Source organism: Salvelinus alpinus, chromosome 28 (genome assembly GCF_045679555.1).
Source record: "Salvelinus alpinus chromosome 28, SLU_Salpinus.1, whole genome shotgun sequence".
Lineage (NCBI taxonomy): Eukaryota > Metazoa > Chordata > Actinopteri > Salmoniformes > Salmonidae > Salvelinus > Salvelinus alpinus.
This window is the reverse complement of record NC_092113.1, coordinates 16,047,363-16,061,445: the sequence shown is the minus strand read 5'-3', so window position 1 is coordinate 16,061,445 and position 14,083 is coordinate 16,047,363. Positions and strand designations below refer to the sequence as shown.

The 14,083-nt window shown below is 42.2% G+C and overlaps 1 protein-coding gene across 7 annotated transcripts; it reads right to left on the bottom strand.

Moving 5' to 3' along the window:
* Positions 1 to 3,495: 3,495 nt before the first annotated feature.
* On the bottom strand, positions 3,496 to 7,212 carry LOC139557287 (putative nuclease HARBI1). 7 transcript variants are annotated; one of them, XM_071371885.1, is made up of 9 exons: positions 6,190 to 7,212; positions 6,038 to 6,099; positions 5,869 to 5,955; positions 5,498 to 5,781; positions 5,383 to 5,418; positions 4,730 to 5,284; positions 4,545 to 4,660; positions 4,337 to 4,448; positions 3,496 to 4,242 (listed from the first exon to the last, which is right to left on the bottom strand). In XM_071371885.1, exons 6-9 carry the CDS (start codon positions 5,199 to 5,201, stop codon positions 3,872 to 3,874), a joined length of 1,071 nt encoding a protein of 356 aa, XP_071227986.1. In that variant the 5' UTR covers positions 5,202 to 5,284; positions 5,383 to 5,418; positions 5,498 to 5,781; positions 5,869 to 5,955; positions 6,038 to 6,099; positions 6,190 to 7,212; the 3' UTR covers positions 3,496 to 3,871. The 7 variants fall into 7 exon arrangements, 6 of the variants coding, with proteins under 6 accessions (XP_071227986.1, XP_071227988.1, XP_071227987.1 ...); XM_071371887.1 differs by having other exon boundaries at positions 4,730 to 5,418; positions 5,498 to 5,671; positions 5,740 to 5,781; XM_071371886.1 differs by having other exon boundaries at positions 4,730 to 5,418; positions 6,190 to 6,366; positions 6,454 to 7,212.
* Between the last annotated feature and the right edge of the window lie 6,871 nt (positions 7,213 to 14,083).

Below are 14,083 nucleotides of genomic sequence, written 5' to 3'. Positions count from 1 at the left end.
AGAATTCCAGGACCACGGAGCTAAGTAACTAAAATGATTTCTACCATGACCTGTTCTAATTTTTGGTACTGTTAGCAGCAAATGAGAATGGGACCGTAATTGATATTTACCGACCTGACTAAAAAAGAACAGCGATAAAATGGCATTATAAATGAGTGTATACCAGTGTTTAAGCCTATGTAAGGTTAATGACGACCAGCCAACAGCGCTGTAGAGATCACAATAATGTGTTAGACGTTTTCAATTTGTAATGAACCTGAGGGCTGCATGATACACTGAATCAAGTGCTCTCAGGGTAGTGGTTGAGGCCTGCACATATATAACATCACTAAAATCTAAAACCACCAGTAATGTACATCGTACCAGCTCCTTCCTGGCCTCAAAAGAAAAACAAGCCTTATGCCGGTAATAAAAGCCTATTTCAGCTTGAGCTTCCTTATCAAGTTCTTTACATGCACAGTGAAGCTCAGGTTATCATCAACCCACACACCCAAATATTTGTACACTTTAACTTGCTCTATAGTATGTCCAGCCAATGTAGCAATGACATGATTAGTAACATGCCTGGCATTTGAAAATACCATGCGTTTTGTTTTACCTGAATTTAGAACCAGCTTTAAATTATACAGAATCTGTTGTATGATGTTAAATGCTCTTTTGGGCATTTTCAAAAGCCAAAGAAACTACTACCACTTGAATAAAGAACAGTATCATCTGCATAAAAATGAATATCTGCTGTTTCAATAAGATCCCCAATGTTGTTGATATACAAAATTAACAAAATTGGGCCCAAAATAGAACCTTGCGGAACACCTGAGCACACCTCTATGGACTCAGATTTACAACCATCCGCCATTACACATTTTGTACGATTTGATAGGTAATTTATAAACCAATCTAGAGCATGACCAGTAATTCCACAACATTTTAACCTTTGCACTAACACAGCATGGTCCACAGTGTCTAAAGTCTTCGACAAATCAATAAAGACAGACACACAATGTAACTTCTTATCAAGAGCACAGTGGATGTCATTTAAAACCTTCAATGTTTCTGAAACAGTGTTGTGGCCAGACTTAAAATCGGATTGCATTCCATTTAAGATGTTGTTTTCTTGGAAGTAGGCCTTTAGTTGCCTACTAACTAAGGACTCCAGTACCTTTGACAGTACAGACAATTTTGATATGGGTTGATAGTTGTCAAGTAGTGAAGAATCTCCACCTTTCAGGAGAGGCAGTACAAAAACAGATTTCCATAACTTGGGGATTTCCTTAACATCAAGCGTGAGTTTAAAAAATACATGTTAAGGGGGGAGTAATGATGTCTGCAGGATTATTTAAATCATGTGAAGTAGATTTCAGGTAGTGGTCTGCTTTCAATTTACGGATCATAGCCACACCCATATTTCGAAGATGTTTAAACGCCATTCAATCATCTGCCAAACCAGTCCCTCTTGCTTTAGCATTTCGTTCCCTTATGATTTTTGTAAGTTCCTTAGTAACCTGAGGGTTCTCTCTGCCCTTAATCCTGAATTTTTTAAAGGGGCATGCCTATTGCAAACATCCTGGAATGCGTTGTGGAAGTAAGAAAAGGATAGTTCAACATCAGGGATTAATTCCATTCTAGAAAGTTGTTTCATTTCAAGTTAAAGTTTACTGTTAGCTAGCTAATGTTGGCTGGCTTGCTAGCTAACGTTACCTGAATTATCTTATTTATATCTCAGAGCCATTTGCTTGGCTAGTTATAGCCTAATGTTAGCTAGCTAACATTGAACCTGGTTGGTAAGCTACCTGCAGATTCATGCAGGGTAAGCAAAGTCATGAGTTGGGATTATGAATCATTGTTTAGCTAGCTAGCTACATGTCTTAACAAAAGACTCCACTATGCAAGTATCCACTTCAATAGAATGTCACTGCAACAACTGTTGATAGACGTCGCTGGTAAATTTGCTCTGGCCATCTACTCAGATTTCAGACCACGGGTAATATAGTCTAGCTAGCTACATTTTCAGATATTACATATTTCTAATCTTGACATATTGTCTTTTCATTTCAAGTTCACTGTACTGTTAGCTAGCTAGCTAATGTTAGCTGGCTCGCTAGCTAACATTGTGTATGATCTTATTATTCGTATCAGAGCCATTTTGCTTAGCTAGTTATAGCCTAATGTTAGCTAGCTAACATTGAAACTGGTTTGTTAACTACCTGCAGATTCATGCAGGGTAGTAATGTCGTGAGTTGGGATTAAGCTTCATTGTTTAGCTAGCTACGTCTTAACAAAAGACTCCACTATGCAAGTAATCATTTCGGGTGCATTTGTCACGACTCCTACCGAAGGTGGCTCCCCTTCCTGTTCGGCTGGTGCTCGGTGGTCGTCGTCACCGGCCTACTAGCTGCCACTGACTTTTTCCTCCCCCTCATTTGTTTATTGGTTACACCTGTTTTTAGTTAGGGTGATTAGTAGGGCTTTATTACCCAGCAGGCCCGCCTGTTGGGTGGGGGCTAAAGCTTAAGAGTTTGTGAACAAATCTGAATGGGTGTAGACAAAGCTCTCTAGAAGGTACCAAAACATTCAAAGACCATTTTCTCAAAAGTGATGTTACAAGTTTATCAACTGTCAAAGCAGAATTACTTTCCCATTGTTCCACAAATGCAGTGTATGATATACACCATTATGTAGCTCTGTGTCTCTGCTTTTATCCAATTTAAAAAACACAATTTCTAATTTTGCTACACAAGACCAGGGGCCTGTTGCACAAAACTAGGATAAGGGATTAAGCCAGGATATCTTGGTGATCCTGGCTCAATTGATCCGTAATCCGGTTGCACTAAAGATGGATAGGGGGCAGGAGGATATGTTATGGTATAAATTACCATGGAGATTTATTCTGTGGAGCTAGCCTGCTCCAGACCAGGCTAAATTCCAGGATCTATTTAATCTCATCCCTAATGTCAGTCAGCAGTCACCACAAATGGAAACCAATAGTTATTTCACTGCTCACTATACATTGTTATCACATATAACTAGACCCACTGTTATTATTTAAACGTTTGTGATCATTAATTTCAATGATTTTGGATAAAAAATGATTTTTAGATGATGTTGCTATCATTAGATAATTTACAGTTTCCCATAGACTATAAGGCTATATATAAAATGATAGAATATTAGGGCCACAGAGGGGGAAAAAACACAAGTCATAATATTGTAACCAGTTGTTTTAAAGGAGGACAGTTGTTAAAATGACAGATGTGGGGTATTTCGTGAAATTGTACTTCAGTATGGTTTCATAAACAAAGACATGCTGATGTGCCAGAATATTAAGTATCACATTGTCATAAGTATCAAAACTGTAAAAACAATATGTAGCTTTTCTGCAGAAAGAACCAGCCTCATAAATTTATGACTTTATCCTTTTTCTTCAGTGTGGCCCTAGTACTCTGTCATATAAACAAATACACATTCCATATGAATATAAAAACACAATGTGTAACATTACGTTCCTTTATTGAATAAGGACAAAACAAAGCAGGTAAACCATCAGCTCCTTTCGAAACTGAAGTCACAGTGACTCTACAAGATGGAAAGCACAGAATCCAAGCATATTATACAAAATGATACATACACATTCAAAGGTCTGTATATAACACACCCTGCATGTCTGCACACTAAAATAAATGCAGGACAAATCCATACACATCAACTGAACAGACAAATGAATGGATGCAGTAGCCTCCCTGCAGCCTTGTATTACACACAGTATACCGCACAAACATCATAAGAGGCCAAATTCGTCAAAAAACGAACCCAAAAAAACCCAAATTCCTCTGCCACCGCAGGACATATTTAACCAAAATTGAAAGCACACATACTAACTAAAATAATTCAACACATATTGGTCCCTCAGCAGCCAACCACTGTCGTCATCAGGGAAGATTGCCGGATTGTCCCAGTCCATGGCTGGTGGCACTCTGGGGGCCCTCTCCTTCCTCAGGCAGGCCACATTGTGGAGGACAGCAAAAGCCACAGTAATATCACATGCCCTAACAGGGCTGACCCTTAATTTGTGAAGGCAGTGAAAGCGTGCCTTCAGGAGGCCAAAGGTCATTTCAACTCTGGCCCTGGTCCTGGCATGGGCATGGTTGTAGGCCTGCTGTGCTTCCTGGGGGTCTGTGAAAGGTGTCAGGAGAAAAGGCTGGCAGCCATACCCCCTGTCTCCCAGCAACACACCAGAGAATTCACCTGTCAACACAAAATCTCATCTTTACTACCTCATAAACACAGTGATATTCTTGACACAGCCATGATGGTTATAAATAGGGGTTGTGTGGCTTACCTTGTGATAGGCACTGATAGATTTCAGAGGCCCGAAAGATTCTGGAGTCATGGACTGAGCCAGGCCATTTTGCCACAACATTGCTGATCACACAGTCAGCATTGCAGACCATCTGAAATCATAAGATGAGGAATATTACACCAATCAATGCACATCACTGGCAATGCAGAGTGTTCGTCAATGGACAATATCAAAAAGTTATGTTCACCTGAACATTAATGCTGTGAAAGGATTTCCTATTCACAAAATCGGCCTCATGGGCACCTGAGGGGGCTTTTATCCTTATGTGTGTGCAGTCCACTGCACCAATGACATTGGGGAAACCTGTCACACAAAGTAATGAGTATCCTACTATGTGTTAACAGTTGTCCTGTAATTTGTAGATCCTCTTACCTGCAATCCTATAGAACTCCTCTTTGATGTCACAGAGTCTTCTGTGGCCAGGGAAGGAGATGAAGACATCTGCTAATGCTTTGATAGCCAGACACACACTCCTTATTGTGCGGCAAATTGTGGCCTTGTTCAGCTGTTCTGCATCCCCCACTGAGTACAGGAAGGCTCCACTAGCAAAAAAGCGCAAGGCCACACAAACCATTTGCTCCACACTCAGTGCATGGCTCCGTGCAGTGCGGTGCTTAATCCTGGGACCCAGTAGTCTGCATAGATACCTGATGCCATCTGCAGAAAACCTGTATCTTTCATATAGATGGTCATCAGGGAAGGCCAGTGGGTCCAACCGGTCCCTGAAGACCCTTTCTCGCCTGAAGGCTCTCCTCAGCACAAGTGCTTCTTCATCCACCACATCTCGCACGAATGGGCATGCCATTGTCAGAGCAGAAAGGAACACACAATTTTGGGCCTTCATATAGGCTAGTGGCCACACCTGGTGCTGGGGGGGTGGGCAAAAGAGGGCGATGCCTTATAACGATGACTTGGTTGTACTGATTGCTGGGAAAATAAAAAAAACCTTAGAAAGATGCCACCGTCCTGTGTGCTCACAATAAGAGCTCATATGTCATGGCTCACTTGACTTTACGAGAATATACCTAATTTTTATTTTGAGCTGTGTCATCTTCTTGGAGCTGGGGGAGGAAAGAAAAATAATGATTAATACATTTGTGTTACAGTTAGCATACAGTGTACATTGAAGGCATATCTCACCTCCCTCTCAAGTTTTTTTATTTCAAGGTCCAGTTTCCTAATTGTCCTCTTTTTTATTTCGGACTCCAGTGCAAGATTTTCCATCTTTTTCTTCTTGTACTGAATGTCTATGTCTGCCAGTTCTATTTGGCGCCGGAGGTGGTTGCCATACAACTTTCTGATAGCTTGTGAGCTCTGTGAACACAATACAATTAGCGCAGCTGGAATTTGGCAGGATGTGGTGTCCTTTTATTAATACGCACTATGTTGCCAGGCTGGTTTTCCCACTGTATAGCATCTGGGTCCTGTAAAAGAAATTAGATTTTTTGATTTTGATGAGGACTCCTCACCATTGTAGAGTAAATAGTACTTTCACAGTCTTAACATGATACCTCATGCCTTCTGGAATCCAGAGAGATGGTCTCCTCCTCATCATCGTCTCCATCATGTGCTGTTGCTGCTGCACTGGGGCCTTCACCCTATCACATTTAATCGGATTCATATTGAAGCTAGTAGACAAGACATGCCAGGCCTACAGTATGCCTTTGATGGAGTACTCACTGGATCAGCATCGTCTGGTGCTTGTGCTGGTGGCTCTAACAGGAACACAGTGCTGCCAGACACTGCAAGGCAATAGGTAAACCAAAGTCAGACAGTCCAAATTGATTCAATATGAATGTGGTTGTATCCCATGTAGAGATGGAAGGACATACCTTGAATGAAGCGGGTGGCATCTTGGGAGGAACCTATGCTCGTCTCTTTCCCCCCAGGGATCCCCTCTAAGACGGGCCTGCCTTTATTTAGCTCCAAGGCCATGTCCTCTGCTGGGGTAAGGTCAGCCTTTGGTGACCCACCACCCGTGCCTTGTCTGTGGGTATTCTTTTTCACTGCTAAAACAGTACAGACAATGTGTGAGCAGGCACCTTCTGGGTACAATATATGCTTGTGCTTTGTTAAATATTAGTCAGGGACCATACCATTCTGCAGAATGTTCTTGTATTTGATTTTGACCTGCTGCCATGTCCGTTTTGGCCCGTTCATGTTTAATCTACACACACACACACACACACACACACATTTAATGGAGTCACACTGCAAAAAATTACTTGGTATTTTTGTCTTGTTTTCAGTAAAAATATCAAAAAATTGATCATAGCTTTATACAGTGTGATGGAGTTACTTTACACAATTTCACTCATATCTGCAGTGCATTTCAATTAAAAATGTAACCGTTTCATAATTACAGTACAACTGCATTTTTGGAGATGTGAATTAAATATTTGAATTGTAATTGTGATGTTTCAGCGGAGCGGTGAGTGTGTAATTGTGCACTACTTACGCATTCAGGCGGTCTGCAATACTTTGCCACGCTTTTTCTCTTTGCTTTATCACTGTGGCGGTGTTGCCTTTCTTCTTAATTATATCTTTTACCTCCTCGTATGCCTCCATGAGGATTTGTGCCTCCATGAGGATTTGTGCTTCCGACGGGGAAAAGTACGCGGCTCTAGTTGCCATGGTAAATCAGTTAATCTGTGATCTGTGGCGGGGTCTATTTGAGTGAGCCGTGAGCGCGCACCTATCCAGGATTGGTTTCACCTGGCTTAATGAATCCGTGTCTGCTCATCCTGGCTTGGTCTTTGTGCAACCAATTAAGCCTGGACGCACATGTTTTGGCTTCATTGAGCTCAGCTGAGTCATTTATCCCGGATGTCTTAATTCTACTTTTGTGCAACAGGCCCCAGGTCAAGGTGGTCGGTCACATACTCAAAATAACTTTGTTATTGTTGATGTCGTTGACGATATTGTTGACGTTTTAATTCTGACACAAGTTATTTTTGTACTATACTCTTCTTATTTTATTCTATTGAATGAAATGTGGGGGAGGGGGGATTTATTTTTATTTTTATTTAGACCCATGTTTGGTCACTTGAACTTTTTGCTATTTTTACAGCTCGGTACTGGATTAACTTCAGATGACTCCGCTGAAGCTTGTGTGAGTCATAGAGCAGAACATCCGACATTTGTGTTCGTGAGAGTCTCCCCTTTCAATATTGGTGACATTAGTTTGTAGCTCGATTTTGTGATGTTTTTACTCATGTGTAGAAAAAAAACGCTTTCACAAGCCCCATGTTATGGAATAGGCAAGAAATGGTGAGCCTAGCGTAAACACACACCATTCAATATTCCAAAATGACGTCACCATGTGACTAACTAAACAAAAATATAAAACGCAACATGCAACAATTTCAAAGTAACAGTTACAGTTCATATAATAAATTCATTAGGCCCTAATCTATGGATTTCACATGACTGGGCAGGAGTGCAGCCATGGGTGGGCCTTGGAGAGCATAGGCCCACCTACTGGGGAGCCGGGCCCTGCCAAACAGAATTCGTTTTTTCGAAACAAAAGGGCTTTTTTTCATTATTTTTTTAATCCTCAGCACCTCCCACCCCCCCAGACGATCCCGCAGGTGAATTCGTCGGATGGGGAGGTCCCGGGCTGGCATGGTTAGACGTGGTCTGCTTTTGTGAGGCCGGTTGGACGTACTGCCAAATTCTTTCAAACAACATTGGAGGCAGCTTATGGTAGAGAAATTAACATTCAATTCTCTGGCAACAGCTCTGGTGGACATTCCTGCAGTCAAACACATTTATTTTGTTGTGTACCAGTACAATAAAATATTTTCTCAATTCTTCATCACAACTAGACATAGGACATTACATGCTTTTCCACTTCACTGCTTCAGTTCCATTACAGGATGATGTCATGGTTCTGGTGAGGAACAGGGACACAGGGAGCTCTGGCCTGGCCTCCACACACAGAGCCATTCATCCAATCGGTAAGGCCAGCTCTCCCCTCTCTGCCTTACAACAGCCATGAGAAATCACTATGAATCATCTGTTGTACCAACGGCTTAGAAATGATATACTGTATAAGGTCATTATACGGTCTATATCTCTTTCTTCCCACCCTCCCTTTTGAGTAGAAAATACATTTACTAATTTGTTGATTTGATAGAGTCCTGAATACAAGTGAAATAGAAGCCAGGTTAAGCATAACAGGCTTGTAGAGTCGAAGGAGAGGGTGTTCTAAATTGAGAGCCTCTAGTGATTTCCTCTTGCTCTTGTTTTCCTGTCCCTCACATCTCTCATTTCTGTCAGAGAAACACTTATTTCTCTCCATTTTGAATGCAGAAATAAAGAGCTATTCAGCCGGTGCTGCTCATTGTGGCTCTTCATGTCAGTGTCATTTGTGAGTCTGTGCTCTCGATCCCTCCCTCTCAATGATTGAGACCTGACTTCCATCTGTAATGGATGGGTATTGTGATGCTGAGAGGGCTGATCTGCTTTCCCACAGCCGTGTGAAAAGGGCTTGGCACATTGTTGGCCTGTGTTTGTGCAGCATCCATAGACTGGCACTGACAAGGTCATGATTTCAACAGCCCCTAACCCCTTCCCACCCCAAACATGCTTTTTCCCATGCTTTTATAATTGATTAAACGGTTTGTGTTTGTATGTTTACCCTTTCTCTCTGTCTCTCGATTTCTTTGTGTACACCAACATGGCTGGTCTGCCTTGGCTTGATTACAGCCAGTGCTTTTGGTAGGACAAACATTTTGTTCTCACACACACAGCTTCACATACAGACTGAGAACACACAATGCACACATGCCTACCCCACACACCCGCATCCCAAGACACTCCTGGAGATAGTCGGGGGACAGCCACCATCTGTCTTTTCACCCTCCTCTTCTATTCCTTCTCACCCCGTCCCCAAATCACTCTTTCCCAGACGCTGCTCTGGGTTAAAAGTGATGAGTCTGATTCACAAAGAATTCCATTAACCACACCGCCTGCCTGGTGCACTCTTAAAAATAAAATAGGTGCAAGTTGGAACCAAATAAGGTTTTTGAGAGCGATGCCATAGGGGAACCACTTTAGGTTCTCTGAAGAACCATAAAATGGGATGTTCCTTTGAAGAACCACACAAAAATCCAAAACCAGAAATGTTTCGGACATCCAGGATCGGAATTGAATATCCAGAGTTTAAGCCTTATTTGCATACTTCCCAGGGTGAATTTTGTTAAAAGTACCACTCATGACTGTTTGGCAGTGGCAGAGACATGGTTGTTACATTCATACATATTTTATCCTGTGAGATCCTAAGAGAATATGTTGTCATTAAAATTCCACTCTTTAAAAGGGGCAATCATAAAAACTTGTTTTCCTCCAATGTTTGTAAACACTATATCCTCAAACCATGGTTTAAACTATACATTTGTATATCATGGATGCTCTATCCTTGCATCCATAGCTCTGTCTATGAATCGGAAAGTGATTACATTTCTCCAGACCCATTCCTCAGCTTTTTACCGAACCAGGGGTTGGGAGGCCGCTTTGTTATTGTTTCTACTGCTAATTACCACTTTAAGACAATACATATTTCATAAGGGCTTCTATTGATGGCCTAGTTTTACCCTAATACAGTGGCCTGAAACTCAGTTTATATGCCAGATCAAGCCTGCAAATCACATGATGTTTTGCAAAGTTATGTTTAATTCCTATTGGAATCTAGTCGGAGTGGGGAAGCCAACAATCATTTTTTATTCACCCGCAACCTGCAATAAAACGACTGTCAGGGTTGAGAAGACTAAGGTATGTCACTACCTTAAATATCTAAACTGGAACAACCATTTCAATGCAATAAGTCCAAGTAACAGATTTAAATATTTTCAAAAAATCTAAAATCTACAGTACATGCAAAAACACAAGATATTGAAGAAAAAAAATCTAAATATCAACATGCAATAGAGCATGCTGGGAATTACAATAATGATGGACGTGGTTTTGGTTCAACTCAGGTTATTAACCACAACACTGGGGTTCTTTTACACCATCGAATGTTAAATTAGTTCTTGAAATCAACACTAGTTAACCCTGGCCAATTTGCTGTGTGCTATGAAAGGGACACATCTGAGGGTTTCCATACCTTTCAAGTACCTTTTAGAATTCTAAACAACCATATATGCCACATCAAGAACCCCACTGTCACGCCCGGACCATAGTAAGCTGTTTTTTCTCTGTGTTGGTTGGGGCGTGATAGTGACTTGGGTGGGTCATCTAGGTGTTTTTGTATTTCTATGGTGGCCTGATATGGTTCCCAATCAGAGGCAGCTGTTTATCGTTGTCTCTGATTGGGGATCATATTTAGGTAGTGTAACAGCTGTTGGAAGGAGAGGACCAAGGTGCAGCGTGGTACATGTTCACATTTCTTTATTGAACACTGAAATAACCAAAATAACAAAGAGAACGACCGAAACAGTTCTGGCTGGTGCAGACACAAAACAGAAAACAACTACCCACAAACACAGGTGGGAAAAGGCTACCTAAGTATGGTTCTCAATCAGAGACAACGATAGACAGCTGCCTCTGATTGAGAACCACACCCGGCCAAACACATAGAACTAGACAACATAGAATACTAAACATAGAATGCCCACCGCAACTCACGCCCTGACCAACCAAAATAGAGACATAAAAAGGATCTCTAAGGTCAGGGCGTGACAGGTAGCCATTTCCTCATTTGTGTTTGTGGGATCTTGACTATGTGTAGTTGCCTGTCAGCACTATTTTGTATAGCGTTTCATTTGTTCATTTTGTTGGTTTGTTTGGTGTTCATTCATTAAAAGAGAATGTACGCATACCAAGCTACGCCTTGGTCTCATTCTAACGACGGACGTGACACCCACACTTAACTCAAAAGGTTATTTAATCGGGCAAGCGTTTTACAAGGAACCTAAAGAGCTAAGGAAGAAACATTTATGAACCTTTATTTTTTTCATTGTACAGCAAGACCTAAACATTAACCACATTTTTTGCCGGGTACAGCAAAACCCAAACATACCTCTGACCAGATGTGACGCTTGGCATTCAGGCCAAAGAGTTCAGTCTTGGTTTCAGTCTTGGTTTCAGTACTCATGGTCAGAGTACTTTAATCGCCTTTTGGCAAACTCTACCATAAAGGCCTGATTGGTAGAGTGCTGCAGAGATGGTTGTCCTTCTGGAAGGTTCTCCCATCTCCACAGAGGAAGTCTGCAGCTCTGTCAGAATGACCATCTGGTTCTTGGTCACTTCCCTGACCAAGGCCCTTCTCCCCCGATTGCTCAGTTTGGCCGGGAGGCCAGCTCTAGGAAGAGTCTTGGTGGTTACAAACTTCTTCCATTAAAGAATGATGGAGGCCAATGTGTTCTTGGGGACCTTCAATACTACATACATTTTTTGGTACCCTTCCCCAGATCGGTGCCTCGACACAATCCTGTCTAGGAGCTCTACTGACAATTTCTTCAACCTCATGGCTTGGTTTTTCTCTGACATGCACTGTCAACTGTTGAATCTGCAGACGTGTTGCTGTGCGTTTTGTTGCTGTGCGTTTTGCTGCCAACTTTACTTTGCTAGCTGACAACTTTACGTTTTTTGTTTTGTTTTTGTTTTTAATTACCGTTTATATTTTTAGTTTTTCCATCGCAACTTTTTTCCCTCATTCAACTTTTTCACTCCGGACGCTTTATCTGGACATGGTTCGTCAACACCTTCAACAGCCGAAGCTAAGTAGTAACATTAACATGATGTCTTCTAATTGCAGTCGCTGTACTCATAATATACAGGAGAACGATCGCCTTACGGCGAGAATAGCTGTGCTACAAGCCCAGCTTCAGACGCAATCGTTAGGCAAGGGTAATTTCAGTGTAGGAAAGGAAGAAACAGCGTCTGTGCCACCAGTAAGTACAGATAGTAACGTTAGTATAAATCCCCCCGCACAGTCCCCGCAGCCGGACAACTTTCTCATGGCTTCTGGAGGGAAATGCTGTTGGAATGCTCAACCGGTGTCGCTCATTCAGCCGACAGAAACTTTCAACCGGTTCTCCCCATTATGTAGCGAGTCGGAGTCTGAGTCTGAGTCTTCTCTTGTCTCTACTCCTCCCGTTACGGGGTCTGAGACGCCGAAGGCTCCCACCATTAGCTCTGACAAATTGAAAACCCTAGTCATTGGCGACTCCATTACCCGCAGTATTAGACTTAAAGCGAATCACCCAGCGATCATACACTGTTTACCAGGGGGCAGGGCTACCGACGTTAAGGCTAATCTAAAGATGGTGCTGGCTAAAGCTAAATCTGGCGAGTGTAGAGAGTATAGAGATATTGTTATCCACGTCGGCACCAACGATGTTAGGATGAAACAGTCAGAGGTCACCAAGTGCAACATAGCTTCAGCGTGTAAATCAGCTAGAAAGATGTGTCGGCATCGAGTAATTGTCTCTGGCCCCCTCCCAGTTAGGGGGAGTGACGAGCTCTACAGCAGAGTCTCAGCACTCAATCGCTGGTTGAAAACTGTTTTCTGCCCCTCCCAAAATATAGAATTTGTAGATAATTGGCCCTCTTTCTGGGACTCACCCACAAACAGGACCAAGCCTGACCTGCTGAGGAGTGACGGACTCCATCCTAGCTGGAGGGGTGCTCTCATCTTATCTACCAACATAGATAGGGCTCTAACTCCTCTAGCCCCACAATGAAATAGGGTGCAGGCCAGGCAGCAGGCTGTTAGCCAACCTGCCAGCTTAGTGGAGTCTGCCAATAGCACAGTCAGTGTAGTCAGCTCAGCCATACCCATTGAGACTGTGTCTGTGCCTCGACCTAGGTTGGGCAAAACTAAACATGGCGGTGTTCGCCTTAGCAATCTTATTAGGATAAAGACCTCCTCCATTCCTGCCATTATTGAAAGAGATCGTGATACCTCACATCTCAAAATAGGGTTACTTAATGTTAGATCCCTCACTTCAAAGGCAGTCATAGTCAATGAACTAATCACTGATCATAATCTTGATGAGATTGGCCTGACTGAAACATGGCTTAAGCCTGATGAATTTACTGTGTTAAATGAGGCCTCACCTCCTGGTTACACTAGTGACCATATCCCCCGTGCATCCCGCAAAGGCGGAGGTGTTGCTAACATTTACGATAGCAAATTTCAATTTACCCCCCAAAAAATGGCGTTTTCGTCTTTTGAGCTTCTAGTCATGAAATCTATGCAGCCTACTCATTCACTTTTTATAGCTACTGTTTACAGGCCTCCTGGGCCATATACAGCGTTCCTCTCTGAGTTTCCTGAATTCCTATCAGACCTTGTAGTCATAGCAGATCATATTCTAATTTTTGGTGATTTTAATATTCACATGGAGAAGTCCACAGACCCACTCCAAAAGTCTTTCGGAGCCATCATCGACTCAGTGGGTTTTGTCCAACATGTCTCTGGACCTACTCACTGCCACAGTCATACTCTGGACCTAGTTTTGTCCCATGGAATAAATGTTGTAGATCTTAATGTTTTTCCACATAATCCTGGACTATCGGACCACCATTTTATTACGTTTGCAATCGCAACAAATAATCTGCTCAGACCCCAACCAAGGAGCATCAAAAGTCGTGCTATAAATTCTCAGACAACACAAAAATTCCTTGATGCCCTTCCAGACTCCTTCTGCCTACCCAAGGACGTCAGAGGACAAAAATCAGTTAACCACCTAACTGAGAAACTCAATTTAACCTTGC

Bases quoted from the DNA above. Each gene is read 5' to 3' on its own strand.
- LOC139557287 (XM_071371884.1), bottom strand. From the start codon at position 5,201: ATGAAGGCCCAAAATTGTGTGTTCCTTTCTGCTCTGACAATGGCATGC. The intron at 4,661-4,729 runs GTAAGAGGATCT...TTTGTGTGACAG, and splicing joins GGAGTTCTATAGGATTGCAG to GTTTCCCCAATGTCATTGGT. The intron at 4,243-4,336 runs GTAAGCCACACA...TTGTGTTGACAG, and splicing joins CTATCAGTGCCTATCACAAG to GTGAATTCTCTGGTGTGTTG.